Source organism: Spinacia oleracea, chromosome 3, assembly GCF_020520425.1.
Source record: "Spinacia oleracea cultivar Varoflay chromosome 3, BTI_SOV_V1, whole genome shotgun sequence".
In the NCBI taxonomy this organism is placed as follows: domain Eukaryota; kingdom Viridiplantae; phylum Streptophyta; class Magnoliopsida; order Caryophyllales; family Amaranthaceae; genus Spinacia; species Spinacia oleracea.
The window spans coordinates 39,965,385-39,993,349 of record NC_079489.1 but is presented as its reverse complement, the minus strand read 5'-3'; the positions used below and the strand labels follow the sequence as shown (position 1 = coordinate 39,993,349).

Genomic DNA, 27,965 nt, shown 5'->3' with positions numbered 1-27,965 from the left:
AAAATAGTCGTCTTTGCATAATTTATCATTGTTGTCCATCAATTTGTAGCACAAGGCAAGAGTTTATTTTACAAGTTATTGAATCAGAGTATTAGTGTTTATATAGCTTTTGGATGGGAAAAAAGATAGATTTATAACAAGAGCAATATAAAAATAATAATATTTTAATAATTTTAAGTTATTCTGTATTTAGGTAAAGCATTTAGTAACCCCTTACCCTAAAATAAAAACCTTCTACATCAGATTTAGCCCTCCGCCTTTTTTTTATGTTAGTTCGCCCATAAATTTGTTTCATGTTTATTGACTGCAGTTAGCTTGTGTTGAGAAAGAGAGCACCTTGTTCGTTTTGAAATTTCAATGGTAATTTCTACCTTGCTTTTATGTTTTCGTTGTAACTAGTGTTAATTTTTAAGAAAATGATTAAACTTTGAATTGGGGGTTGGAGTTATAGGAAGTAGAAAGTGGGGAGCAGCAAATTCGGGTGCCGATGTTAGAAGATTGCTTGAAGTTGCTTAGAGGAGAGACCGACGAGAAACGTCTCGCCGGCCTTCTCTTGGTTACCCGGTGTTGCGACAAGGATGACCATGATTCTATTCTCAAGGTCTATCATGCTATCGGTGTTCGATTCCTCAACCGACTTTTACACACTGGTAACTAATTCTTCAGGTCTATGCTGCTGGTTTTTACACTTTTTGTTTGTTTTCATATACACTGTATAACTGACATTGAAATTAGGAATATTCAAAATTTCGATTCTTTTTCTTGTATCTTGGCCTTATGTTTGTGGAATTCAAGGATGTTATAATCAATAAACTTTAATAATCAACTTGAGACTTACTTTACGTCATACGGAATGTAGAAAAATCTGTTTTAATTATGTCAAGGTGAAGAATTGTGCTAGAATTTTGTAGAAAATTGACTTACTGATGGATTCTAGATTAAGCATCTTGCTGCCATGTGCTCTAGTTTGAGTCAGCAATCTCAGCATATTAGAGTATCAACGTCGGATGTATGTTAGCCATTTGCGAGTGTGAGCTCGTTGTTGCTCATTTCTGTTGGGCCAAAATGTTTGGTCTTTTCTTCCCTGGCCTGCTCATGCTTTGCTGGCCTATTGATGGTAAAGGTAAAAAAGGCTTGGCATAAGATTCTCAACCCATCAAATTGGTTGTAAGATTTTTAGCAGAGTTTCTGTCAGAAAAAAAAATTGGATTATTAGAAAGAGAACATAAGTGACAGAGATTGTTTAACGTTTGCGAGGTGAGAACAAATATAATGGTTTAAATTTTTAGGTTTTATATAAGTGTTTCTTTGGTGTGTGAATTAGGCAAGAACGTTCTATATCATGAATTAAAGTTTTGTGTTTATGAGTAAACCGGGCTTGCTATATTCTATAGACGATAGCGAGCTTGATATTTGGGGTAGGTTTGTGGAGATTTAGGTATGCTTGAAGATGAAGCCCCAAATTAAGGGGGTGGAGTCGGAGGATGAGTAGGGTTCTAACTATTGTCAGTGAGGTGTATAATTAGGTGGACTACTTCGTTCAAAATGCTTTTCACTAGGGTATATGTGAATATGTGATGGTTGGGGCCGCGGGGTGATTGTTTTATATGTATTTTTTTTATGCAGGGTTGGATGGATTTGTTTCGTCATGTGTTTTCCAGCATTTCCATATTGGAATACGCGAGGACTTAAGAGGAGGGATAATAAGATAGAGTAGAGAAACAAAAGGGTTGTGGGATGGAGGGGTTGGTTTTGGTTCCATGGGAGGCAGAGTAAGATCTGCTACCAGCAATAGTGTAGCACACAAGTAGCTGAACTTTAAAATATCTTTTCTTTTGGAGTGGGGTTGTGGAGTAGTACAATCCAATGCTAAAATAATAGTAGCTTCGTTACAGCATTCCCCTGACATCTAAAAAGAATGTTTATAATAGTTGATTATTAGGCTGATTGTAAATCCTAATCTACAATTTCTTGCTTTATAATAACTATGAAGATTCATTTGTATCTTAAACTTCAATAAGATCTTTTGCAGTTATTCCTCCAGTTTCTTTTGCCAGTTATGTCTCTATGGCATATTTTAGCTTTAGCTGTCCTGCTTGATCGGTTAACTCGATGAAAGAGAAGATCTGCATTTTGATTACAGTTTGTTATGCTTCTGTTGATAGGTGTGGGTAAAGGTAAGATAGCTGGTAGCGGCAGTGACAATCGTGATGCATATCTGCACCTATGCATCACAGTTCTAGCAGCATTTTGTCGTGTCCCAGAAATAGCGGCATCTGCAGATATGGTACCAAAGATTCCTCTAGTCCTGGAAATCATGGAGAAAGAGTAATGTTTTTTGTTAAAATTAATTTTCTAAAATTTCTGGTATTTCTGTGCATAGTTGGAGTTAGATGGTTTTCTCAAATCATGTATTTGTACTTTGCTTTGAGTTCTAGAAGCTCACGTCTCAGTCCAGATGGCCATGCACCCATACTTAGTAGCTTAAGTGTTTCAAATTGCAGATCATCTTCTTCTTTTTTGGAAGAATGCTATGAGATATTATTTCTCACTTCATCAGCTTCTGAAAATGGAGTTGCTACATTATTCGAGTCTGGAGGCCTGAGGTTGATAGCTACTCAATTGTCTTCGCTTCAAGATGGTACGAAAATAAACTAGTTCTGTCAACCTCTTGTAGTTTGGTTATATATGTTCTTGTCTTTTCTAAGATGACTTCAGCAAATGATATGATGACAAGTATTTTGTGTGGAATATATCTTGTTGTTGAGATGTTTTACATGCGTACCTCCAGTAGTTCATTTTTTCTTTACTAAAATGTGAACTTTGCTTGCAGGCTCTCAGGTCTTGCAGCTTTCCTTAAGGCTTGTACAACTCATCTGTAGTCAAATCTCTGTGGATGCCATTATAAGCAGACATTTGTCCGAGCTGTCAACCATGGTGAGTTTATCTGTGTAGCAGATTCTCCTGTATCATAGTTCTGCTGCTTCATTTCACAATTTGATTTACACAAGGGGCCATTTGGTTGGGGTATTCATCTAAGGGTAAGGGAATGAACTGAAATGATTCCCTTTGTTGTTGTTTGTTGTGTCTTATTTGTCATTCCCTTCACCCTGTTTTCCTTTTCACTTTGTCCTAAAGTCTTCTAGATTGATTCCCCACCCCCCCAGTATCTACTTTATGTGTTATTGCACTTATTAGGACAGTGTATATAATGTTTGCCAACAAGCTTCCCCTCCAAATGAACGAAAATAAAAGATCAAAGAAACAAGGCCTTTTTTTTAGTGGTAAATCATTTTTACAATGAACTAAAGATAAATGGACGGATCTATATTAGAATCACTAAGCAGGTCTAAAGTAATCATCTAAAAAACCCAATCACAACAATCTAACCCAAGCCGCTAACTTCCTAGTCTTGATTATTAGTATGGCAAGAAAGTTAATAAGGTATGCTAAGACTATTTAAATTTGACTAGAAGAATTCAAAGTTGTGGAATTTGATACATAAATCTAACTTTAAATTATTGACATACAAAGATGTCAATTGCATGAGAAAGCTTTATCTTGTTATTATCCTAAACTCGAGAAATTAGGAAGTGATTAATAATCAACCCTCCTACTCCTTGGACAACTTGGCTACTAAATTTAAAAAATTGAAAATAAAACATTACTTAGGTGATTACATTTTCTTTTGGAAATAGATAACTACTATCCCTATAATCAAGTTTCTAGTATCACACAAGTTTTTTAAATAATATTCCTCTTCCAAGCCAATATGGGTGCATGTGCTTTATACTATTTGTATCCAATACCTGCTATAGGACTAATTTGGAAAATATATTGACGACCAAGAAACATGTCCAATATTCCAAACTTGAGCACCAAAAAGTTCAAAGTGGAACCGCATATATGACAACTACCCACCAAAAACGTTTATGAAATGTTCCACGCTTCAACTTAATTTTTTTCTTGCATAATTTAATTTTTCCGACACTATCTGATCTCATTTCCAGTTATTCTCAAACATGCTCCCGCATCACTTTTTTTGTTTGTTTGAGTTGATCTTGTCTTTAGATCAAGGAACTATGAAATTTCTCTCTTTCAGGTTGTTTCCATAGCTAGGCAGTTTGCTCTATTGCAGAATGCTCTGAAATTTGAATTGCTCCAGCTGCTTTGTGTTGTCCTTTCGTCAGATCATGCGGTATGTTTGAACTCCTTATGGTGCTTATGTGTATACTTTGTTCCTTCTCTTAGAGAAACTATAGCTTGAAATTTGATCACTCTTTATACGGTGAGGGCGTGAGGCAATGACCATGAAGTTTACTGGTGTTGGGCAGAAAACTTGTATCTTTGGATATGACTATTATTCAATACTCGTATAAAATTGAAATCACACAGAAGCCCTGATGATACTTTAAGGGTTCATATTATAGTTTGGTTATGCCGTTAGCAGTAAAGATCAGTCGTGAGTCGTGACTAATAGGAAAACTTTTATTATGTAATGAATGGAAATGTTCAAATCATCTAAATGACATGTAATATGGACTTGTCAAACTATCACTCTCTTCTGTAACTTTTATGACAAGGGGTATATGATACTATCCTTGTATATTACTTTCATATTCGAAATCAATAGTGTACTAAGCAGATAAATTAAGGCTCCGTTCTATTCGACTTAGTTTGTCTGAACTTATATTATCCGAACTTATCTGAAATTCTTTTATCTGAAAAAAACTTATTTGGTCTGAAATAAACTTTTATTTGTGTGTGAAAATGTATGAAAAAACTAATTTTTTGTGAACTAAGTCGAAATAAGTCGAACAGAAGAGAGCCTAAGTCGCAACAACTATTGGCATAAATCGCAAAAAAAAAGTTGCATGAGAAAGGTCAATAAATGGCGGATCAAGTCCTAAGGCACTTCTTATTTCTAGACAGGGTCATAATGTTCTTGCCTTGCTCAAATGTTATTGCTAGGTCTAATTGATGTAGGAAATTTATACTCAAGGTAGAGATCCGTGTTGCTTCTTTGTCCGAAATCAGTTGTCATGTTGATAGGTGGTCAAATAAATACCAACAGGACAACTAAATGTAGACAGTGGTAGATTTTGTGGAGTGGAAAATCTTCTTTCCTCCCAGGCTCCCATCATTTAAAAAGTTTCAGGTCAACATGTTTTCTTTTTTATTACAAAATTATGACATTAGCTATGGGGCTTCCATGTACAAGGGGAAGCTGTATCACGTGTCACTGGTTATTACAGAATGGATATCATCAGGACTCTTTTCTGGGACAAGTTTTCTGCTCTGCAAGCCCAGCCTACACATGTGAGTTTATGATAAGCCATTTTTAGCAATGCGCAAAACATGATTTCCATCAAACAAAGTTATTTAATGAATATGTATAATCATTAGTTAATGACCAGGCTTTTAATTTGTGTAATCTGGATTTTGGGGCGGGGGAACCTACATGTAAGGAACATATTAATAAATCTATTAGGAATGCACGAGTTTGCTTCTCCTCTAAAGCTCAAAAAGATTTGAAGTTGAAAATTTCAACTATCTGTGTTGACATTTGGTTACTCTAGATGATGACCACTCATTAAGATTAAGTTAGAATTTCTCCTGAAGTGGTTTCCAACTTTTACTGTTGGCTGCTCCTGATAAGCGGAGAGCTCTGGTTGTGCTTTTGGCTAGTTGTCTATGCTGCTAGACTGATGAGCTCATAGGCATGGTTGATTTTATTTAGTCGTCAGATTCCATAACATCCTCACTCTATCATCAGGGAGCTCTGGTTGGATGTGAAATCAGTTATGTTTAGCACTCTTAATTCTTTAATTTCTTTTTTCCTTTTGCTTTTGGGGAGGAGGTTCGGGATGGAACTTGGAAGTAATCTTTAAGTTTTGGAAGCAATGCTTTGCTGTAAATGATGTATCATTTTTCTTTCCGTTAAGTGGAAGATGTGAACAAAATATGAATTCTGCAATATTTTATTGATCTTGAGCTATATTGTACTTCGTATTAAAGACATTAATGTGATGAGAAAGTAGGAATACTTCAGATTTTTCACTAGTGGAAGAGAAAATGAGTCTCGATTGGGGATGGAAATAATATTTAGTTTTGCATGCAATGCAATGCTTTGCTGTAAGTGATGAGTCATTTTTCTTTAACGAAGTATGAATTCTGTAATATTTTATTGATCTTTAGCTATATGATGAGCAAGTAGGAATACTTGAGATTTTGCACTAGTTGAAGAGAAAATAAATCTCCCCATGTAAAGAAGAAATGGAAAAAAATGAATACATCCAAAACCCCACAGGATACATGTGTACGCCATAAATAATGGAAACTCTGGACAGCGATTTGGTCTGGTGACATGACAAGAGTGGCTCCTTTTCTGATAAGAGTTTTTGTAAGTGTTTTGAATTCCGTAGTCCTCCTTGCTAATGATATTTGAAAGACAGAAACCCCCCCCCCCCTCCACTCCCACACACACGCACACAAGTTTTATGCTTTACTTGGGCAGTTGTCAAAGAGAAGATCCCAACCAATGAAATACTTGGGAAAAGTAAATTTTGCATCGCAAGCAATTGTAGTTTGTGTCTTTATTTCCTAGGAAGACCCGAACAAGCCTGTTAATTACGTTTTGTCCTTGGGTTCTTTCACACTGGAATTTATCTCTAGCCTTGTATAGCTAGAGTTTGGTTCAACCTTGATACTCGTGTAGCTTGGAAAATAAGGACGGAGAAAGGTTTGCTTGATGAAGTGCAGAAGATAATACAATTGGCTACTTGGTAGTGCATTTGGAAAGAAAGAAACCAATGAATTACTGAGGGTATAGCCTCCTCTCCTCAAGGTTTTAAATTTCGTTTTTGTATTAGCTGGATTCAAGGTATTTGGTTCCAAGTGATACTTGATGTTCCTTGATTTTATAGATGAATTGCTCCATGGTAGTTAAAGGGCAAAAGATTTTTGTGCTTTTCAATTCTTTCTAATATATCTCATTACTATTTTCAGCAAAATATTAAGCTTGTTGCTAACTGCAGACACGTTCAATCGTTTGTGGTGATTTACATGCTTGTCGATTTGATCTCATTCTTTCATATTAATATATTCACGACTCTGTGCTTTTTAACTTTTTAGGTACCTTTGAAAAATGCACTCCGAGTAGTGTCGAATAATAAATGGTCTGCTTATGTGCGTGCTGGCGTGATAGATATTTTACAGAATCGTGTCGGTACGTTAATCTCTCTGTCATAATATCTACTCCCTCCATTTTGAAATAATAGGGACACTTTGACTTTTGACACTATTCACAAATTTCAATTTGACTATCATTTGTGATTTATGGTTAAGGAAAAATATAGTCGTGTGGGGTCTTGTTTGATTCGTCTCGATATGTACTTTCAGAATATCAACTTTTTATAATTTTAACGAATACAAAATTAGAGATATTAATGTCCAAACATTTACATTGGCAAGCGTGAAAAAGTAAACTGTCCCCATTATTTCGAAATAGAGGGAGTACTTCTTATGAATAATTTTCCATTTTCTTTAAGTTCTCTCCAGGATAATTTAAATTCTTAAAATATTCATTAACAAGCTTGAGAAAATCAATTCTGAGTCCTTTTCAGATTCTCGTCTTCCTTTTATGTTGTACTAAATTAGTTATTAGTGAATGTCCAAATGCATGGCTTACACTGAGTTGCACTGCTACGTATATTGAGCAAATGCCGAGTAATGCTTGGCTTTCAGAGGGTCTATGCTACATTGGTACCCCATATTTTTAAAATGTTGAACTTTTAGTGTATCCCTTTTTATTCTTCCTTGATTGTTATTAGGAGCTGATTATTGATCTCTCCTGCCTTTCTAACGCTTTGCTCCAAATTAAAGCTGATCCTTCGGTTGTTTATCCAAGCAGCTTCTGAGCACAAGATTCAGGCTCTTACTGTGGCTGAGGCAATGTTAACTGTGCTGGGAGAAGGGTGGCTGATTGGTCAGTTGGATGTCCCAGATCTGACCAAGTCCTTTCCACCTGACAGGTAAGCAACGCTCAAGTTTCTGCTTTTCATTCATCCATTTCAACTTGTTTACACTACGAAATCTTTTAACTAAATATTATTCTTCTACATCGTTATTTCCCAGGTGCTTATTACTTGTTCTTGAGTCAGCAAGGGTTGAGATTTCTGTTTTGCTCAATGAGCTGGCTTACATAAAATATGAAGCAGTTTCATCAAAGTCCGAGGCCTTCCCTTTGAAGAAACGTAATTTAGCTGTTGTGTTTTCTTTGGTCGAAAATATCATCAAACTCATCTCAAGTCTCTGTGAAGATGAAGGTAATGCCATCCCAAATTTATCTCTGCTGTTGAGTAAAATTGTGTTTTTACTTTCCAGAGTATCTGCATTATCCATTAAACATTTGGATACAATGAGAATAGGACACTGTAAGTTAGAAAATAAATCAACCGAGGTCCAAAAAATATGTAATATAATCTTGGTCTCTAGATTTTATTAGTTCTACCCCTTTTTTATGAACATTAATTATTTAAGGTACGGGTGCACTGGTGCAGAGTAGGCAGTTGTTGCATATGAGGATTTCATTTTAGTTTCGTGTACATACAGTTTTAGTTTCGATGCAATATTTATAATCTAAACATAAATTTATATGAAATATGGTAGACAATTATCATCAAAATAGAGCTCATAGCTATCCTCCAAATTATAATTAATGATGGATAAATTTGTTATTTCCCATTGGTGTCATATTTATTAAAACAGTTAAAACAAATAAGGGTACATAAATAAAATATATTTTCTTTATCATTCACCTCTTGTGTCAAGAATAAACTTAATGATCTCATCCACCCTTCACTTCGACAGTCATACCCAATTAATACTCGCATAGTCGCCCCATTAACATCATTACCCGACCACTTAACATCTAACTACACCATTCAATTATTCAGTTACTTTGAGGCGAGGCAAGGCATGCACACTCATACCCGCCTACAATTCTCATCTCCATCCCCTCCATCCACGATAAGAATGATACCCACCACTCTCAATCCCCGTCTCGAGAGGTACAAAGTAAAATTTATCCCTGCTTCGTGACTCCCCCTCCGGTGACCCCAGCCTAAAATAACCCACCCCTAGGCTCAGTTTTTTTTGGTAAGATAGTTTTGAATTTTAAAACTTATTCTAGAGTTTTTGACAATCCGTTTGTCTGATTAGAGTAATTGAGTAAATAAATAAAACATTATAATATATAAGTTAGTAGTAACTTTTTTTTATATATTCATAATCAATTAGATGAAGGATTAGCAACGCGCGCATGTCCAATCTAAAATTTATCCTCGTCCCCGTCACTACTTTCAACAAATAATCCACTTGGGGGCGGATGCACAGGGTCTCCCAAAAACCCAAAAAACCAGCCCCATTGACAATATGACATCACTATATTCGATAAATAATCCTCTTTTCCTTTCAACTAACTTTTAAATATATGGAAATAATATTACGATAATGAGAATGTGGCAAAATTTATTTTTGATATTTAAGATTAAGTATAGGCTAGGGCTCGTCATAAAAAAAATATGGCTATGGGTCTCATTTTGTTAATTAAAATTGGGCATATAAAATGTGTGAGACAACCTTGTAAAATATAAAAATCAAGAGTTCAAGTTTGTTATTCATATTCGTATTCATTATGACACTAATTCTTAAAAAGATGATAGTATTATAATAATATAATTGATAGTACATGTTCAACTATTATAAGATTTCCTATATCGGTTATCAGAAAATGCATGCAAAGATTCATTGGATTACAAATAATAAATGATCAAAGGTAAACATTCGTTATACATATCTGCATCCAGTATATGACATAATTTCTAAACAAAAATTGATACTGCATCTAGTAGTTTACAATTAGTCATTATTTATGTTATAAGCTAGAGAGACAAATCATATAGCGACATTTGTCATCTCCACATCGATTTCACTTTCTTTTGGTATAGTACAGAATATATATATAGTTTGTCATCTCCACAAACTATAGTACAGATAGAGCTGGCAATGGGTCGGGTTGGGTCGAAATCAGGTCGACCTGTTTATAAACGGGTTGAGATTTCCCCGACCTGAACCCAACCTGTTTAGTTAAACGGGTTGAAATTTTCAACCCAACCCAACCTGGAAATAAACAGGTCAACCTGTTTTCGACCTGCTGACCTGTTTACTTATTTTTTTTATTAAAAATAATCTGCTAACCTAATAACCTGTTTTTCCAATCTGCTAAATAATAAGTCTCAAACAGGCTATATTTGCCATTAATTAATGCCCTGTCACAAGTCATAAGGCTTAATACATCACCAAATCTTAAATTAAAGTTTAATACATGATCAAATCCAACATAAAACTAAAATTCAAGTAGATTACAACGCATCAATATATTGTTCAAATTAAGCTAGTTGGAATCTTAAGAAATTAAGCTAGTTGAAATCTTAAGTTCCTGGTGAAGCAACTATGGGTGAGGATGGAGTATCATCCACATTCACGACCGCGTCAACTTGTTCTTCCACCTTCAACTTCATGATGGCTCCATATAGCTCCTCCAATTATCTGAATTTTTAACCTTCACATGTTCAACTACAACAAACAGTTTTGAGCACATAATTTTTTGGTAATATACATGACAATGCTTAACTTTAAGCTGGTCATAAATGAAATCAATGTTTTAAAAATTTCAAGCAACAAAAAAAAGCTAGCCTTACTCCCCTTCGGTCTAATGGGCTTTGCAATCTCTATTAACTTACATCTCCACCTTATAATGGAAAAGAATTTTAAAAAAGCAAATGAAGTTGAGATAGTAACATCTCAACTCCTAATTGGCAATGACGTTGATATTGCATTTCCATCAACAGAGGATTTATCATTGGTGGACTAATTTTTGTAAACACAAAAAGACTAACATAAAAAATATGCAACCAATTTGGATATCACAACCAAATCGAATAATCATCATCATCACTGTTTTGTCAAATTTGGTCTAATTAAAAAATTTATTCTCAGACAAAACCCTAAAAAATCGAAAACCCTAAGAAAAATTGGTTTGATTATGAAACTCAGACAAATCACAATGGAATACGAAGATTTCTCAGCAATTATATAACATCTAACTCTAATCATCTTAACAACAAATATAAACAACATAAATTATTAATCATACAAAAAAATCGAATGAAAGTTTTAAAAAGACTTACTTGGATGTTGAATCAGAGTGGGTGATCGACTAGCGTCGTCGGGGATCGACGAGCGGTGCAGTGGTGAGTGGAGGAGGCGCCGTGTGAGAGATTAGGGTTTCACCGTTTCAGTTTAGAGAGAGAGAGTGAGAGAGAGTGACTGAGTGAGAGACTGAGAGAATGAGAGATAGGCGTGAGAAATTCTAGGGTTTTCTTAGACCTAAAGGCTAAAGCCCAAACAAAAGAAGCCCGGAAATAATTAAAGATTTTAAGTAATTTTTTTAAAAAACATCTAAACGGGTTAGCGGGTTGGGTTAGCGGGTTGACAGGTTGACGGGTTGGCGGGTTGACCTGTGACCCAATAATTAAACGGGTTAGGCGGGTTGCTTTCGGGTTGGAGTTTTCAACCTGACCCAACCCATTTATTAAACGGGTTGGGTTGGGTCGACCTGTTTAGTTAAACGGGTTGAAAAATCTTGACCCAACCCAATAATAACGGGTTGGGTTCGGGTCGGGTTGGTGGGTTGGGTCAGCTTTTGCCAGCTCTAAGTACAGAGTATAAATATTTGTAGGTAGAATAAGTAAATAAGTGCTCAGTAGTATAATCGATTATTATGACTCATTCTTAAGCATATGAGTAATCATCTAATACTAAAACATCTCCAAAAATTTATTGGTCATAAGTAAATAAGTACATCGTAGTATAATCGATTATTACCATAAGTAATTAGAAGGTACGTTGTAGGTTAAATAATTAAATACGAAATATATTAATTATTTTATCATAAGAGAGGCACAAAAGAGAACATCATTTTGTCAGCTCCACATCGATTTGCCTCTATTTTAGTATAGTACTACGTATACAGATGTTAAAAATTGACCAAAATATAATTCAATTGTTTAGCCTAAAATATTTGGTGGAGATTTTTTAAGTAGAGAGGACCATGTGCTAGTTGCACATTGATTTTTTTGTTTACTACTACTTCCATGTTTTTGGATTAACCAATTTTATTTTCACGGTTGTTAATAAGTAACAACTGTTAATATCTTAAACTATCAAATAAGTAAAAATTATTTTAAAAAAATGACAACATCGTGCAAGTATTTATACTAATCCAAAAAATGTTACGGGAACTCCTTACATGACTATGTTCATCATATAGTATTAATAATCACCAAAAAAACAGAAAAAATAGAGCGATGGGTGAATATAATAGACAGTACAAAAATCAAAGAGTTGCATCTAAAAAATTGAGGAATTAAGTAGTAGAGTAGTATAGTAGTAGATACATAGATTACGCAAGTTTCGTTCATATATGTTTAAGGAAGTTACATATTTTAAAAAAAATTTAGTAAAATATTACTATCAATCGCGGTGATAATATCGAATGTAGTTGCTACATATACTACGTATAAAATCGTACAACTGATGGCGGTTATAATTATCGAATTTAGTTGTTATAATATTATAGAGTACTATAGTAATTTTTTTATACACTCTTAATCACATATACTTGATTGATTTTCAAATTTATTTGTATTCTAATTACCCAATATCAGTAGACTACTTTTAAATTTTATAAAAATGTATTCCGTATAATGGATTAATTTTTTATAAAAGGATAATCTTATATTGATCATATTTGTTACCAAATTATAGAAAATATAATTTACAAAATAATTCCCATGTGTAGAATGATTTTTTTTTTTTTGAGGAAAATAGAATCAAATATTTTTATGAGGTGCAAGTGAACAAAATATTTACACAATCAAATACTTCTTTTTTTTATAGTATTTTTGTATATCTATAAGAGAGGCAAATTAGAGAGCGGCATTTGTCAGCTCCACATTGATTTCCTCTCTTTTAGTATAATATATAGATTAATAGATAAAATGGTAGTATTATGTTAATATTTAGACAAAGTCAACAAAATGCTACGGAATACATAACTATGTTCATCATACAGTATTAATAATCATCAAAAAAATAGAAAAAGTAGAGCGATGTGTGAATATAAAAGCTAATGTAAAAATTAAAGAGTTGCATCTAAAAAATTGAGGAATTACGTAGTAGATAGATTAGATTACGCAAGTTTTGCTCATGTTTAAGGAAGTTATATACGTTTTTTAAAGTAGTAAAATATTACTATCATATCAATGGCGGTGATAATTATCGAATTTAGTTGCTAAATACAATACGTCTAAAATATAAAATGGTACAATCATTGGCGACTATAATTATCGAATTTAGTTGTAAAAATATTATAGAGTACTACAATAAATTTTTTTTATACACTCTTATTCATATTATATTGATTTTCTAATTTATTTGTATTCTAATATATTATGTAAGAACAAATCGGTAGATTACTGTAAACTTTTTTTTTATAAATATCCTACTACGTACTCCGTATAATGGACTAATTTTTTTTATAAAAAGATAATCATATTGGTTATATTTGTTAACAAAATATAGAACAGACAAAATATTCCCCATGTATAGAATGACATCTTTTTTTTAGGAAAATAGAATCAAAACTTTATAAGGTGAAAGTTAACAAAATAATCTTTTTGTTTAATTTTTTTTAATATCTATAAGAGAGGCCAACAATGAGTGACATTTGTCATCACCACATTGATTTCCTCTCTTTTAGTATAATACATAGATTATTTAAGGTACAGGGGCAGTTGTTGCCAATGAGGATTTCATTTTAGTTTTGTGTACATACAGTTTTATATCTCCTAGGGATTTAGTTTTCTGAAGGTTTTTAGTTGGGAGAGTAATTTGAATTTGTAGACCAGCATGTGCTAAACAATTAACATTCCCACCATTGATTTTGTCTCGACACTGTTCTCAGAACTCAGAAACCAATGGAACAACTCAATTTACAGCTGATATCATGGAAACCTCTTACTTTGAAGACAGTAATTTGTTGTGTTTATTACATTTTTTGGTGTAAAGTTCTGCTGCAGATTCTTCTATTTTTTGGTTGTTCAAATATGAAGAACCTAACAATCTGCTGTTTCTGTAGTTGCTTAAGTGTTAATAGAATATTCTGCCTGGCTAGAATGTAGATTGCTGCTTACCTTAATAGTTAACAATGAACTTATGTCTCTATGTGACCGAACAAGCTGTTTCTGTTTGACTGATACAAGACACTAATTTGATTAATGAGTAACTGCAGGGAATATTATTAGTGAAGACACATTCACAAAGATCATTTGTGGGCTTAATGAGACAGTTGAAGTAGTCCTTGAATATCTGAAGGATGCGAAGGTAATTATGTAGCAAGAAGATCATCTCCCTTCTTTTTTTCCGTCATTTTAATGTTATGCTATTAAAATGCTAGTACAATCATTGACTTTATACCAATGTTGTGAAGGATCATGGACAAAAGAAGGGAGATGATCTTCTTGCTTCTGTACGCCTTGTTGGAAGGTATTCCTGTTTTTTCGTTTTCTATTCTTCTTCAGTTAAAAATCAGAGATATCAGCACTATCCTTCTCAACTCTCAAGATTGGTTTTGAGGTACTTTTTGTTTCAGTTACCTGGCCGAGACGCCCCTTGCAAGCAAAGAGAAGGTCAAGGAGCTTTTAGAATATTTGCTTTCAGTTAAAGGTGAAAACGAGTTAAGGTAAATTTGAATTTATAATGTGCATTTTAGAGGTTAATGACGGTTCTTCCTGAGCTTGAATAGGATGTTTGAAATACTTTTGGTGGCAGTCCTTTTCTATCGAGAAGCTTCTTGCTTCCCATGATCTGCCAGGCAACAATGACAATTGAAGGAGTCCAAGTGCTGGCTTCCTCTGGAGCTTACAAAGCTGTATGTTTCTCCCCTTAATATTATAATGCGTATGACCAGCTAATTTTAAGGTATTAGGATATTTTATCCATTAGACAAGTCCACTAACTTGGCCTAAGTGAGGTTCCATACTAAAACCGAGTGGCAATAGGAGGATTAGCCCACTTGGGTTTTAAACTAGAAGTTTTTTTGCTTCATCTACCAGTGTGGGACAAACTAATACTCACACTTGCACATAACGTATCCATTCTTGTTGCCAAGCTACATAGTAATGTGGTGGAGACAAATGGTATAGGGAAAATTTTGGTTGTAGATGCCGTATGGCTCTATTCCAATGAATTTTTCTCTTTCCTGTCAAAAGAAAAAGCTACATAGTAACATGGTGGTGTTCATTCTGCCCCCCCTAATTTTTTGTACCGGCTTTACCACTTTTTCAGTTGTGTGATGTGTTGCATGCCCACTTCAGCTTCTAGCTTATGAGTGTCTATCTCAGTGTCTCGTTTCTTGAGTGGTCAACGCACTTTGTAGTTGAAACATGCATATGCACGGACAATGGATACAATCAGTTGGGGGAAAAGACGGCGAAAAGGGGGAGTTTGTCTTTCTCTTCTTTGTTACACCCACTCCATACGCATAAGTTTAGTAGCAGTTTTTGCTAAAAGTGAAATAAAGGTGAAGGAGAACCCGATCTTTTTGCATCATTCATGAATGTCTCAGGATTATTCAATCAGTTTTAATTCTGTTTACCTGTATAATTCCTGAGTATATGCTACTATTTTTCTGTATCCTATGTTTCCAGTAACTGCATTCTTGGTGGGTTGTTGTTCTGCTAAATGTGAATTTGTGCTCATCGTGCTCACGTAGATTGCTATTGATCGTATTTTTGGAATTCCAATTCATGCTTCACTTCTCTTAATGCTGATGATTGGTTTGTGACAGTATTTTAGGTTATAAACTCCGAATGATGTATGGAGTTATTGCTAACCACCTACATTTCAGAACTGAGAACCATTTCGTATGATGTATGGAATCATTGTTAAGCTCACTTGACTTTATGGAGCGTAATGATGAATGATTGTAGTATAGGATATTAGGATGTGTCCGTCATACTGATGTTGCCAGTGGTTTCCAGATTGTGCATTACTTTTTTTTTATAATTCTCATTGATGGTAGTGATAATCAGCCTAGCTTTAATTATTACTTCTTATGATGTATGGAATTATGTTAAGCTCACTGACTTTGTGGAGCGTAATGATGGATGATGGTAGTATAGGATATTAGCATGTGTCCATCATGCTGGTGTTGCCAGTGGTTTCCAGATTGTGCATCACCTTTTATCATTATTCTCATTAATGATAGTGATAATCGGCTTAGCTTTTGTAATGTGCAATGCATCCTGTATTATCCGATGCTAATGTTGGTAGCTGATGATACATGATGTTAGCGTATTAGGCTGATTGAGTCCAATCTGAAAGTCAGGTTATAGAAACATGTTAGGCTGTCTCTTGTGCAAGGATAGAAGGTTTTCATATTATTTACTAGTCTTATATGCACGCGATGCGTGCAAAGATTTTTTTTTTTATATATAAATGTTATGTAGAAGAAAGTATTCGCAAAGTCTCTACAGAAAAATTAGACATCAAAATAATTGGAAGATCTATTTTTATTACTGAGTTATTTGTTTCATTGAATTTTGTTTAAAAAATATAACTAGAATATGATTTATTTGTGACAATATAAAAATCTGGCATAATAAAATACTTGAAAGGAAAAAAATAAATTATGTGATTAATAAGGATTATATTTGGCTGTGATTAAGTGTTTGATTGTGACTATTTTTTTGACCTTTTGTTGTTGTAATTAAATCTGTTTTAATAACTAATTTTCCTTTATGCCTTTTTATTCCGGTTTACAATTAATGTTAATATAATTGGTAGTTAGTATTTAATTTTATTAAATTTGATTGACTAATTTCCTTTTATGTCTTTTTAGAGATTGCATGAATCACTCCATGACTTTTTTAATTGGTGATGTGCTTAAATAATCGATTTATTAATTAATTAAATTCAATGACATACACCAATCAACTTTTTTACTTAATTTAATTTGACGATGAAGTATGGAGGGTATTTTTAGACTATTCTATAGAGGACACCAAAAGGCCCTTAACGAAAATGACCTCAAGAGTTCCCTTATATATTAGTGATTCTGATTTGGTGAACTTTTAGGTCCTACAATGATTTTCCATTATCTCCATGTCTTGCCCCTACTGTTGTAATCTGGGCTCACTGTATCTGTATAAAAAAATTATATGCTATTTAATGTTCGATTACCAAAGCATCAAAGCCTCTTATAGTTGTAGTGCGTAAAGGAACATCCTTGACTCTTGAGGATATCTTGTATGGTGCTATGATCCTAACCCCCTTAGTCAACTTGTGGTAGCAAACTAGCAATGCACAATTACATCTTTACTTCATTATCTTTTGCCTTTTTTATTCTGTATTTTTGGCCTCCTTGTTACCTTGTTTAGTTAATATATGTAGTTGAGACTCTTAAGAGAGTTTTATAGCTGTAATTAAGGGAACATAACGTCTGTTTATTTTGGTTTCTGGGCAGGTTATGGAGTTTCTTGTACAACTAGTGAGTAAAGATTCTCATCTCAGTGAGGATAATGACTCTGTATTGTTAGCATGTGATACAGTAATGAACTTCTTTTTGAAGGTATTGCCACTAACAAAAAAGTTATTCTATTACAATTTTACATTGCATGGTACTTATTGGTGGTTTCATTTTTGACGTGGCTTTCCATAGAGGGAGCACATAAAAACTCAGCTGGATGAAGCTGTGTTTGTCCATGTCTTGAAGTCACTGGCCTATTGGACAGGTACGTATTTTGGGTGTCAGGTTCTCTTATTGCCCTTGATAGTAATGAAAAATTTGTGTATCTATAGAAACCTAATTTTTCTCCTGTCTTTTAATTTGATTGGATTGACTTAACAAGGGAAAAACAGTTTAGCTTAATATAATAATACTGCCATTGTTCCCTGCACCTAAGCGATTTGTCCTCTACGTAAGACATTTTCTTTTGTGAGAAACTCTAGCTAAAAATAAGACTGGCAGTCGATAGATCAATGACAAAAATGTAATGTAGACCATGTTTGACTAAGATAAGCAGGCTGTAGTACATATTAAGTTGTGATAGTAATTAACTGATTTATGTTCAAACTTGTCAAAGTTGACCTGTACCAATCACAGAAACCTGAAATATCCCAATTTCTGAACCTAATAACTGAGACCAGGCTCAATTTCTACTCAATAAGCCAATTGTGATATAAAACGAAATAAGTTGTTGAATAGATGCGATTTTGTTCTGGTTGAAATTGTTAGATACAATTTATACTTTTTCATAAATCATCTCTACCCACCAAATGTTTTTCAGCTGTGTGTTTTCATATGTAAGACTATAATCTGTTATGGCCAGAGGGAACAAGCGACTCAACGAACGTCATGATGGCGTCAAGCATTTGTTCACTTATTTTTGACAACACATCACAAAAGGACCTGCTGAGATATCCAGAGATTGATATAAGCATTTTACATAAATTGTCTCAGCTCATTGCAAGAAGCCTGGTTATATGTGCACAGGTAAAAATTATGTTATGTACAACCACATGCATTTAGGCTCCGTTTGGTATGATGTAAAAAGTTTTCAATGTAAAATGATTTTCCATGGAAACATTTTTCAAAGGAAAACACAATTCCAAACTAGTTTCCTTTGTTTGGTTCCTTAAAGGAAATTGGGAGAAGATGGTGAAGAATGAGAGAAGAATGGAGAGTGAGGTAAGGAGGAAAGATGGAAAAGTGCTTTCCCTCCCTTTCAAATGGAAAAGGTATTTCCACCTTTGAAGGAGTTATGGAAAATTATTTTTCATTCCTTGCCAAACCAAACAACGTAAAATGATTGAAAGGGGGAAAATCATTTTCCGTGAAAATATTTTACACCCTACCAAACGGAGCCTTAGGGTGAGACATGCAACATATGAGAATCTATGTCATTTTTCTCATCACCTTACACACATACGTGTTTTTTTTCACGCTGCCATACACTCATACGTGCACGTGTTCTCACTCAAATATTGAGAGAAAGGTGGAGGGAGGGGGCGGAAATAGATGGGAGAGAACAAAGGGAGGTGTTTCACAACAACCTCCTGATAACCTGTGTCAGAACATATCATATTTGTAGAGTATATATTTATCTCTCTAATGATAAAGTGCCTAGACCTGCTTGAGGTAAGGCTAAGTGCAGCTATCCTACCAGTGGCTTGATCCTGATTGCACGAGCAGTTATGTTCCAACCCTTTCCGCAAATTAATTAAGATATACAATTTCCTATTTATTGGGTCTTCATCTATACAAATGAATTCTTATACTGTTCAAAACTTGAGTTTTGAATATGAGTATATGGCAAATGGAGTCATACTTCTCAGTTCCTCCCCCCTCCCCACAAATGGAGTCAGATTTCTCAATATTTAGGCAGCATGATCCCTTGGTAGAATCCAACAATAGAATTTTTTCAAAAGTTCATTAATTAATTTCCTATTCATTAGGTTGTATTTTATAATGGATTAGCTGGGAAGTGGGAATGATTCATTAAGCTGTCGACAACTCGACATGTTTTATTAACTGTGAAGTAGTAATGGTGTTATCATTTTAGTTAGAATATCTAGCATACACAGCCTCACCATTATTCTAGGAGTAATACCCGGAGTGGGTTTGAAATTAGAAGTATTAAACCAAGCCAGTTTTAACTGATTACTCCATGTAATTATTTTTATGCTTGCTCTTAGAAATGCTTTTGTGCAGCCAACATAGTTACACTGTTGTAAATAGGGAGAGAAAAGAAACGGCATCATATTTTAGAGCTCTGTCATAAAATGCAACTCCAAGGCATACCCTATGTGCCTATGCTTTTGTCTGATAGGCAATCCCATAAATCCTTGCATGCAATTTTGCGTTTAAGGTCGAGGGATTACACATTTCTCTGAAGAGTTGGGCATGATCTTTGTTGTTGTGGTTTTATGAGGGGACAATTCTGACTAGTTTATCTGTATCTTGGAGCACCACTCAGAATTTCTATATCTGTATCTTGGAGCACCACTCAGAATTTCCCCCTGGACATTGTACCTATTTTTTGGCTTAATTTTCCTTCTGCTTTTCATTAGAGTTTGAGATATTCCTAAAAAGTTCCTCCTTTGTTAAAATCCTTCACAGGAAACTTGCAACAATGAGAATTCAGATGTGGATCTTCATCAGATAATAGCTGCAGGTTTGTTTAGTGTCTACAATATCCAAATTGAAACTTTGTCGAAGTCGACAATGATTTTCACATATTGCGATTCTCTTTTATGTTTTTTTTTGAGGGGGTCTTTTCTTTTTCTTCCTTTTATTCTAATGTGATGCATCATATTTTCCGCAATAAAAAATATTATTAAAATCAAGAAATCATCAAGTGGTTGTACGGACATTGTAGTATGACTTTATTAGATTTATTGCACCCAATTGAGCATTTCTTTGACATCACTTCTAACTACAAGTGCAGGTTATTTCCGGTGGGCCGATCGATTTTCCATTGTTAGAGAAGTGGTTGGGAAGTGATTTGGTGACAATCAATTTATCTTCAGCTTGCAAACTTGTAGGAGTTTTAGTTGTTAGATAAGGAAAGTATTGTAAATGATGCACATTGTGTGTTCCTTAGGAAAGTTGACGTAGGAGCTTCAATTTTGTCCAAATTTAGTTGTTGCTTCATATGTTGTAAAAATAGAAGAAAGGTGGTATATATTACTTTTTTTTCCCTTCTGTATATCAATCATGAACGGTCAAACTCACACAATTTGTCACTATTGGTAATTCCATAACTAGCTGATGAGCTCTTTGTATGGTTCTGATTCCTTGCCTTTGTACACAATCATACCTCATATAATTTTCTTCGTCCCAAAGATAACGTCCATGTTAGAATTTTTACAAATATAAGGAATAAACGAATGCCACATTTCCATTGCTTGCGCTTTAAATAATAACATATTTTTCGACCTTACTTGAAGTAGTCCATTTTCCTAGTAGTTGCACCCAAATCATTAATAACAACTCTTTTGTGATTGAGAATCGATTTATTGAAATTTCAGTTTTCTAACATAATGTCCTAACAAATAACTGTAAAACATAATCTACATGCAAAACTAGAAGCAAAAGTCAATATTTCCCTAGAGCTTTGAACCAAAAAGAAAATCTCAGGAACTATAACCCAAGTAACCAAAAACAAAATACATTTACCTTTGATTATGCATTACACATGAGATTTCAAGCTAATGCCAAACCAAATGCAACAAGCACGCTAAGGGCTCGATACTGGGACGTGCTCGATACTTGGACGTTTTTGGACCTATCATCTTTTCTCTTGGACTTGGACCAATCTTGTCCCAACATTTTGAACCCAACTACAAGGTTAAGCTTACTTCTATCCCATGGTCGGTTCTCGAATGACTCCCGGCCCCCATCAAATTGCACTTCTCATTAATGTTCCATCTTTAAGCCTGTACAGAAATATTTTCCTGCCTAGTTCATCAGTTCCATTAAACAGGAAGATCCTCAACACATCATGCGAACCAAATTATCATTGAAAATAAGGCCTTAGTTAAATTATATATTGAAAAGGAATCCCAGATAATAGACCATAAGTTGAAAAACCATACTCTTGCTTTTGCTTCCCTAACCAACTTTGAACTTTCTCAGCGATAAATGCCCCATATCCTATTTTGCAAATGTTACATCAATGTGATTGTCAGGCGTATCCTTACATGTTAATTCATCAAATAAATACCCCGTAGTTGTTATTGAATCTATTATTACAATAACTCGTAGATGTTCAGCTATAGAAAGATGTTTCACAACTACAAAGACAACCTATTCTACATATGACACTAGCTGACGGTAATTTAAATGAGCTTTCCGCGTGACAATTTTTCCACTGTCAATGTATGTGGTAATGCTTTTCACCCCAAATATCTCTATTTTAATAGATTTTTGTTATTATACAATACCTCCCTCAAAACTTGTAAACTGGTAATAGGCGGAAATTATGAAGGAAACACAAATTTAGGGATAGAGTTGCATTACCATAAAGTTCAGGATGGAACCATCTTATAAAGTCACATATCAGCGCTTTACTTTTACCAGTTTACCACTTATTACAAATATATTACAACTGACATCGACTTCAAACCATTTTCAATTTTAGATTCCTAGCACAAACAATTAGACAGAAAGGGAAGGAGAGATAAAGAGGAGGTAAGATAAAACATTCATTCTTCATATCAAGAAAAATAATCCCACCTCGGTAAAAACTATTCTTAACGCTATAAAAGTTATTAATATAAATAAATTATGTTCTCTCTTATTCCAAATATTTGACTGTCTACCAACAATTTGAGGAACAAATGAACCATCAAAGTCACATAACAAAAGCTCTAAATGATACTAGGTGGGAAATAAGAGGAGGAAAATGCTTTTACCTTTTCCGCTCTCCATGTAAGGTACTTATCCATGTTGTGCTTCACTGTTGAGCATAACTTGCGCATCAGAAATTTTCTGCTCTGCACGTTCCATCAAGTCTAACCATGTCTGCAAATGCAACAATGCATTTAGGAGATTTGATACCGGTATCCTTATGAGTGGAATTATTTAATCGGGATATAAAACCCAAAACACATATTTCACTCAATGCTCAAGCAAGTTTTTTATATTAATCTCCAATTTGACATGATGATCGGGGAAAAACTAAGTCGTTACTAGATTCATAAAATCAAACAAAAACCTAAACTAATCACTAAGCACAAGTAAAGCGATAAGTAAGGGTCGAAATCCAAAAGGACTAAGGTGCACTAATTTATGCTAATCAATCGATAAGTTAGGTTGGAACGGGGTTTTGCAAATCACTAATAGAATAAAACTAATTAAACTAAACTAAGAAAACAAAAGTAAACGAGATTAGGACATAAGATAATTGAAAACGGGGAAGATTCACAAGCACTACATGAATAGGCGTTGAATTCAAAAATAGCTCCAACCATCTCCCGTCGCACGAACAATTTCCCTAAGCATCAAAGATGAAGTCACGTTCTACCCTATCATACCCGGGGTAAATCAAAATCCCAATTCAACCAAATAGTCAAGTTTAGGTCTTTAATCCATTTCCAACCCAACTAGACTACTTCAAGCAATCATGGAACACTTAATTGATCAAGTTAAATGCAACATGTATTGGAAATGCCTAAACATGTAATAATTTAATCATGAAAATCCCTAATTCCCAATCACAAACAACCAAACCAATCAATGTTGAGTTCTCACCAAACTCTAATCAAAATACTACTCCCTAATCATGAAACTAATGAAAAATAATAAATTTCTAACCAAGAACATGATATTAATCACTAATCTAAGGTTTGAAATAACTAATTAAAACATGAACATGAAATTAAACATAAATAATTAACTAACAAAATAAGTAATTAAAGAAATGAAAAGAGAAGAGAGAGTAAGAAATTCTCATTGAGTGAAGCTAAGGAGTTGTTCAAATCTCTAGATTTCTCCTTCAATCATCCAAAATCCAAGCTTTCCATTAATTTTTCTCACTTTCTCTCTCTAAACTAAACTAACTAAAACCCTAAAATAAGAGCGAAATAAGGCCCTGTTTAGTTCACCTTATTTCTCCTGATCTTATCTTATATGGTCTAAACTTATTTTTTCTGATCTGAACTGATTTGATTTTATTTTTTCTAATCTGATCTGGTCTGATCTGATCTGATTTTTCAGAATTAAGTTGAAACAAAAATCTACATTTATTAATATTAAACGACCACTACGGAAAAATACGGCACTTTTTGGGTCATATATCGACACTATAAAGCGTCGAAAAATAGCAAATCGACGCTTCTCTGAACCGTCGAAATATTCACGGTCGATATTTTTCGACGCATTCAAGCGTCGCTATTTACTCAATTTAGACGAATTTTGATGTCACTATTTTTCATATTCGACGCTTTCTTTGGTAGAAATATTTCGACTCTCTATTGTGTCGCTATTTACTCCACTTTCACGCAATACAAATGCATCTTTCGACCCTTTGCTCCGTCATTTCTCGTGTTTACATTTTCGTTCCTCCAAATCTAGACCCTTCTGAGGGTCACAATTTGATACTATATTTTTACCGCCAAACAAATTTAGACTCTTCTAAGCGTCACAATTTGATACTATATCCCAACAATATATGAATTTTCTCTAAAAATATATATTGAGCACAAATAAAAGCACAATCAAATATAAATATTAGTATACTATGTTTTCATAAAGCTGCTTTAATGTAGCATACAAATAGTGATAATACCATCCGTACAATAATTTGCACCGTCTAATGAAGCTGAAATAAAAACAATTCCTCGCATGATTTTTTATACATTAATCAAGATAGTCCAAAACTAGAATAAAAATAACTTCCTAATTAACTAGGACTAATTAACCGAGTAAATCTTATCCCCGTGCTAGCTTACTTCAAGATAACTTGTTGATCTCTGGATCACGTTTTACCATTTACACTTGAATCAACAATATCTGCAAAGAAAATTTAATGTATCAAACATATGTTTCTTTGGTAAATAAGCAATCTAATAACCAATGTAAAAACCAAAACATCGTTTTTCCAGCCTCAAAACAACCTTAGGCAAACAACAAAAAAACATCCATCGAAAAAGAAAACTACCTGACAAAGCTAAACAAAAGAAACCAACTAGTTCCTAAACTAGGGCCTAAGCGTTAAAAACAAACTGAAGGACAAACATCAAAACCCTTGCATTAGTACTCCAACCTTATTACTAGTCACAACATCAACAATAACTCTCAACACATAGATGTTGAGCAGAAACCAGTAGAGCCGAAAAGAAGGGCATCCAAAGGCTTAACCTGCACACACCAGAAACTAAACAGCACAAACCCACAGCAGAAAAAAGACAACAAATCCTAGAAACCTGTATGAACAAGACTGCATTAATCCAGACGGTAACAAAGTCACAACAAATGCAGCAGTAACAGTTCTGAAAAAAGGAACCAGACTGCATTAATCCACATTCCAACAGTAGAAATCACTCAGAAATTCTAATTTTCAGTGCTAATATTGGTGTACTAATATTTGTGTACCAGGCTATCTCATCAAAACATTTTCTAGAAATTAAACACAAATATGTCAAAATTATCTTTGAAGCATTACCAACACATCAAAATCAAATCACCTTAGCTTGTGAAAATATAACAGTCAAATAAGTGAGTAGGATTCCAACCATACCAAAATCGACTCCAAAAACCTTACAACTTTCATAATTTTTGACAAAGTAAAAAATAGAGATTGAATATCATCAAAGTTACTAAGCTTAAATTAGTGAAGAGTGGTTTGGAAACTCTTCGTAAAGAAGAGTTTGTAAACTTGCATAATAAGATACAACCTGTGGAGGGGGATCTTGAAGATGTTCAATCTCTACTCCAACATGATTTAACAAATGTCTCGTTACATGATCAAGAGAAAATGAGGCTTCAGACTCTTCGAATATGGATTTAGGGTTGAAGAGAGTGCACCTAAAACAAAAATCAAAAGTAAATTCTAGGTAATGGCGGTTAATTCTATTTTCTTTAAGAAGTTTGGAATATTGTGAAGTATGATGTTTATTTAGCTGTTATGGATTTCTTTCGTAACTATATAATGCATCCAACTATTAATTACTCCTATTATGATTTCTTTAATGTAAGGTTAAATTCTAGATGTGTTAGGTAAATCTAAACTTCCTACAGAATCAGCAGACCTGATGCAAAGACAAGTTAGTACCTATTGTGGGTCTGTCTATGAAAGGAGGTGTCCAGTTAAGGGAGGTGGCAATTAAGGGTGTATAATCCTTTTTTTGGCATTTCAATCCAAGTGGAAAGCTAATTTCCTTTTTATAAGCCATATGGACAAGACCTGTAACAAGAAACAAACTAACCCATTGACTAAGTGCAGTTTTCATGCTTTTAAATGCAGATGGAACTGGTATATTGTCTTAGTGTGGTTAGGAGTGAAGAGCATAGTATTATTGGGTATAAGTCTTATTTGTACATAATGGTTTTGACCACCTTTTTTGTTATATGCATTTGCTAACTTCTAACAAGTCAGCAAGCAACTGTATGGAAAGTGTTTAGGTCACGCACAAATCAGAATATAATTCTTTGGTTCTTACAATAGGGGAAGCCTAGCTTTCTTGTTTTGCTTCTGTAGTTAGTTCTTGGTCCATGTTTTAATTCAATATTTATTAAGGGGTATGGGACTATATGGTGCTGTTAGATTTCACATAGATTTTAAGTCAAATTGATAAGATTTATAAGTGCTGATATCAGATAAAGTACAAGAGTACCTTTAAATCTCATCTTTCTTTTGCTTTCACAATCTCTTGCTGCAGGAATAAGAACAATTATTTTTTTTAAACATGAAAAAGAAAATGAAAATGAAAATGAAGCACTCAGTAGATTAAAGGTAGAATTATTATCTAAATTATTACCTTAATTCTTCAGGAACTTCTTCTAAAAGTGCTTGAACTCAAATACAAGGGATGCAATGCAAATACAAATACTGACCGAGAGATGCAAGGATAGAGATAAGAATCACTTTTACAAAACAGACTTGGTGTTTCCTTGAAAAATAAAAACAGGTTAAAAAGGAAACAGAGTTGACTCGCATATCTAATTCAATGAATAGTAAAAATTCAGAATGCCAAAACAAAAAAACATCAATGTTAGAGCAAAAACGGACCTCACACGGATAAATTAAAAAAAAGCACCTGAATAATTAGGTTATGCACCTTATCAAACTAACCTGTAAGGGTATGAATCTCACCACATTTCATGTACAAAGGTGTCATTTATTGGAAAAAGTTGAAGGAAATGGAAGCTTGTGGCAACAACCCAGTCAACAACTAGCTTCAAGTCAAGAATAGCTTCAAGTAAATTGGGTTAGTCCTAACCTATTCTGAGTCAACCAATTATTTACAATTATACAAGATCGAGTCATTTTCTTTAGTTACATTATACCTAAAACCTTGTTCTGCCAAAACTTGGATATGAAGAACAGGAAATAACCAAATTAAAGCCATTGCATATACTGATTTAAAATATTATGACAGATGGTGACAAATGGTGCTTGGAAGCTAAATAAGAGGTCTGGTAACAAGAATGCAGCTGTTAGGTGGGTTTTAGAGTGTGGTTTGGGGGAAAAATACGAAGGTATGGAACGGGTTCGCGCGCATACTCCTCTTCAAGTCGAAGTACTGGTTGTTCTTATAGGCTTAAGACAGGCTAATCTGAAAGGGGTAGAGAGTGTCCTCGTGAAGACAGACAACATAAATTTCATCCAAGCTCTCAAGGATTTCCCACATGGCCATCTAGAGATTGCCGGTGTTTGTCATGATATTATTGATACTGCAAGGTTATTTAGAATCTGCTGTATTAGGAAAAGCACTAAAGAGGTGTGAGGGGGTCGAAAAAGCACGAGGCTAATGCGTGACCTCGTCCCTCGTGGGTGTGACGTTTCTTTTTGTCAAATCAAGTGTAATTGGATTTCATGTGAGTTTACACCCAATTGACTAGTAATATAGGAGTCACCATTCAGTTTTTAACGACAATGAGAAAAACTGACAAAACCCGGTTATCGTGACATAAAGGGGGTGCAATTATGTTTGACCACGACGACCATAGGTTCCCTTGTGATCCCTGGTGTGGGGATCTCTCAACATACACCCGCAAGGTAGAGATTGAGGGTTCGGGGGACTGTAACTACCGAGAGAAGTACTCGCTCTTCGAT

General features: G+C 34.3%; 1 protein-coding gene and 1 long non-coding RNA gene across 4 annotated transcripts; one reads left to right on the top strand and one right to left on the bottom strand.

The window, feature by feature from the left end:
- The first annotated feature begins 205 nt into the window (after window positions 1–205).
- Window positions 206–20,970, top strand: LOC110793334 (uncharacterized). 3 transcript variants are annotated; one of them, XM_021998199.2, is made up of 18 exons: window positions 206–360; window positions 452–650; window positions 2,166–2,328; window positions 2,505–2,641; window positions 2,834–2,937; window positions 4,103–4,198; window positions 7,135–7,228; window positions 7,913–8,033; window positions 8,137–8,327; window positions 14,417–14,508; window positions 14,615–14,670; window positions 14,777–14,866; window positions 14,956–15,055; window positions 17,651–17,755; window positions 17,846–17,918; window positions 18,516–18,679; window positions 20,306–20,360; window positions 20,634–20,970. In XM_021998199.2, exons 1-18 carry the CDS (start codon window positions 358–360, stop codon window positions 20,687–20,689), a joined length of 1,899 nt encoding a protein of 632 aa, XP_021853891.1. In that variant the 5' UTR covers window positions 206–357; the 3' UTR covers window positions 20,690–20,970. The 3 variants fall into 3 exon arrangements, with proteins under 3 accessions (XP_021853891.1, XP_056696184.1, XP_021853892.1); XM_021998200.2 differs by having other exon boundaries at window positions 247–360; window positions 446–650; XM_056840206.1 differs by lacking the exons at window positions 20,306–20,360; window positions 20,634–20,970 and having other exon boundaries at window positions 18,474–18,587.
- Window positions 20,971–24,408: 3,438 nt separating this feature from the next.
- Window positions 24,409–27,665, bottom strand: LOC110793331 (uncharacterized). Its single transcript, XR_008930357.1, has 4 exons — window positions 26,668–27,665; window positions 26,524–26,562; window positions 25,585–25,714; window positions 24,409–24,700 (listed from the first exon to the last, which is right to left on the bottom strand). It is a non-coding gene; the product is annotated as an uncharacterized lncRNA (long non-coding RNA).
- Between the last annotated feature and the right edge of the window lie 300 nt (window positions 27,666–27,965).